The sequence below is a fragment of the Mastomys coucha genome, unplaced genomic scaffold, assembly GCF_008632895.1.
Source record: "Mastomys coucha isolate ucsf_1 unplaced genomic scaffold, UCSF_Mcou_1 pScaffold18, whole genome shotgun sequence".
NCBI lineage: Eukaryota > Metazoa > Chordata > Mammalia > Rodentia > Muridae > Mastomys > Mastomys coucha.
This window is the reverse complement of record NW_022196900.1, coordinates 57045567-57048464: the sequence shown is the minus strand read 5'-3', so window position 1 is coordinate 57048464 and position 2898 is coordinate 57045567. Positions and strand designations below refer to the sequence as shown.

The following is a 2898-nucleotide window of genomic DNA, read 5'->3' as shown; positions in this document are numbered from 1 at the left end:
AGGTTTACTCATAAATTTCTGCTGAACTGTCAGTATTTAGGCAGGTACATGAGTTGGTTGTCATATGCCCATCCTCAATCAAAAGGAGAGGCCTGGCATTCTCAAGGTAAAGCCCTCTTCAAAGTGCACACAAGCAAGCTGAGTTTACTCTTTCAGTTAGAGCACATTTATCACCATGCTTACTGGATCTTTTTATTTTTTAAATGAGCAATAAACGGCCCAAGTTTTTCTTTCTGAAACTGGCTCTAACGTATTATAAATATTCCAGAAAGTTAAATAAATTGTAAATCAACTTTTAAAGATCCTCTCATAAAACAAATGAGCCTTTATTCCCTGTTTATTGTACATTTTCTTCACAAACTGCTACACCAAGTAAGCGTTTCTCTTAGTGGTGTGAAGGCCCAGTGAATGCGTCAATCAAAGCTGCCAAGTGTGTAGGAGGGGGAAAAGGGAAGAAAAAAAAAACTTTCTTAACGTGATAATAACTCAAGAGAAGCTAACTTTGTTAAATACCTGACTGTGCCCGAGGCCTGCATGGATTAGCAGGTATGCTCCTGAAATACACAACCCCAGATCAGAACTTTTATCTTTTCAAATCTCACTCGAGAAGACAACGCTGTGTCCATGAGGGTCTTTCTCGCCATTGCAGCATGCTGGTCTTATCTACAAGTTCTATGTGTTGCAAACTTTTGCCAGCAAGGATTTCAGCCTTCGAATCTCAGCACTTTCACTGCAGACTATAATTCATTCAAATTATCTTACACTTTGCATCTTATCCATATGCAATCGTGAACCCTGCCAGAAGTGGTTGGAGAAGTTTCATCCCATACTTCCACAAGTTACTAAAATAGTAACTTTGGAAGTTGCGGGGGGGGGGGGACTTTTACAATAACTAAAACAACTGCTAACCATTATTAATGTGAGGCCTAAATCCCAAACAGACCATCTCCACATAAAAGATGCATTTAAGAGTCTTCTGAGATCAAATAGCCAGTGTTATTACTGTTAGATACTGCAGTAAGAAGGGAAGTCATACGGGAAATAAATCCAGGATCTACAGTGGAGAGGAAGAGCTACGGATACTTCCAGCCTTCCAAAGTATTCCCGGTAAACCGTTAGCTCCAGCTCATTGAAGGCACAGTGGTTAGCAGGGTTTTGAGGGAGTCGTGAAGAGACCTTGTGCTCGAAGCCTATAACTTCATGTAGGTGATTACTGGTCAGGGTGCAATGTTTTAAAGCCATATAAAGACTCGTGCTTAAAGAGAAAAATTAGCGCAAACCACTCTGACTTTATGCCTTTTTAGTCCGAGAAAAATCAAGAATTATATTCAAACGGGATCAGATCCGGAGCCGCAAAATAGCAGTGTTTCCTTACTGTTGGTGCAGACTAGACCGGGAGGGATGGGCTGGGAGGCTCGGGCAGGCGGGGCAGGCGGAGGGGCGCCAGGCCCCACGCTGCGAGTGGGGCTGCAGGGAAAGTTGCGGGGTCCTGCCGGCCGAGCCGCCCTGGGCTTGCCTAGGCGGCGGCGGCCTCAGGGCAGCCGACTCCGGCCCTGGCCGCCGCTCGCCCTCGAGCCCGAGCCCCACTGCGCCCGCAGCGGCCCGGCCCGGCCCGACCCGCGGCCTCGGCGGCTCCCTGGCCTGCGCGGCGTGGGCTCGCCCGACCCCCGAAACTTTCGCCTGGGGGTCGCGGGCAAGAGGCGAGGACAGCAAGGTCCTGGGGCCGGCGCGGAGCGTGCATGTCCTCAGCCCACGGGCGAAGGCTCGCACCGGCCGCCCGCCCGCCCGCCGCGTCCGAGGGGCGCTGCCCGGGCCGGCCCGCAAAGCTGGCACAAAACAAAAGTAAGAGTTCGGGGCGTCGGCGGGGAGGGGGGGCGGCGGCGCGGGAAGACCCACCCCCCGGCGGCCAGGGCGCCCCGGGTGCAGCCGGCGTGCGGGGCTTGCGGGACTCAGCCGCCCCTCCCTGGAAGCGGAGGACTCGCGGGGCACCGCGCTCCGCGCCGCAGCCGCCGCCGCCGCCGCCGGAGTCCAGATTGCAGCGTGTCAGGGGCTGCAGCCGCGGACACACGTGCGGGGCGCCCGCAAGCCCCCGGCGGCGCTCCGCAGTCCGGCGCCCCGATATTAATTAAACGCATTAATAAGAGGGCGCCATTAGCCATGTGCCCACACAAATGGCCGAGCAGGAGGAATGCACCCGCATGGAAACAAAGTTACTTTTCTTAAAGCTGCAGCCCACCCCCCCTCTCCCCCGCACACGCGCGCGCACACACACACACACACACACACACACACATACACACACACACATACACAGAACCACGCGCAGACACGGCACCCGCCGAGGCACCACGGCCGCCCCGCGCCCCCGCAGCTGCTTACCTGGGTGAGACAGAGCGGAGAATACATAACTGCCGGGCGGCGGGGGGTGCGTGCACGTCTGTGTGCGGGCTGGAGGTGTGCGTGAGTGTGGGTGCGAGAGGGAGCGAGAGAGAGGGAGAGAGAGAAAGAGAGAGAGAGAGAGGGAGAGAGGGAGAGAGAGAGAGAGAGAGAGAGAGAGGAGAGGAGAGGAGGAGAGAGCTAGGAGAAGGGATGGGGGGGAAGGAAAAAAAAAATCAAGCCTGCTTCTTGCGTTCACATTTCCAACTCGGCTCAACTGCAGCAGCCAGCGCGCTCTTGCCGCTCCACGCGCTGAACTTTAACCCCGCCTAGAGTTTCCCTACACTCCACGATACTGTCTACTGTACGCGGGCGTTAAAGGCATAGCGCACCCTTTCCCGCTCCCGCGCCGGCCGGCCGGGTGCCCGCGAGCTGCCCGCGCGCCCGCCTGCGCCGCGTTCTGCAAACCGCACCGCACGGCCGCCGCCCGCTCGCGCCGCCGCCGCGGGGGGGTAGTGGGGG

The 2898-nt window shown here is 56.1% G+C and overlaps 1 protein-coding gene and 1 long non-coding RNA gene across 13 annotated transcripts in view; one reads left to right on the top strand and one right to left on the bottom strand.

Annotated features, from left to right (window-relative positions):
- The window catches only part of Nfia (nuclear factor I A), a 532531-nt gene that overhangs the window by 334133 nt on the left and 195500 nt on the right, over positions 1–2898 (bottom strand). For 2 of the 11 annotated variants that reach the window (XM_031377891.1, XM_031377893.1), the window contains exon 1: positions 2380–2865. The exons of 6 other annotated variants lie outside the window; for them this stretch is intronic. In XM_031377891.1, coding sequence (XP_031233751.1) covers positions 2380–2406 — 27 coding nt within the window. In that variant the 5' untranslated portion in view covers positions 2407–2865. Of the gene's footprint in view, positions 1–2379; positions 2875–2898 lie in introns of those variants that run through there. 3 more of the 11 variants (XM_031377897.1, XM_031377898.1, XM_031377896.1) reach the window with 3 other exon arrangements.
- Positions 1942–2898, top strand: part of LOC116096265 — a 43220-nt gene continuing 42263 nt past the window's right edge. For both annotated transcript variants that reach the window (XR_004120932.1, XR_004120933.1), the window contains exon 1: positions 1942–2383. This is a non-coding gene — a long non-coding RNA (uncharacterized LOC116096265). The remainder of the gene's footprint in view (positions 2384–2898) is intronic.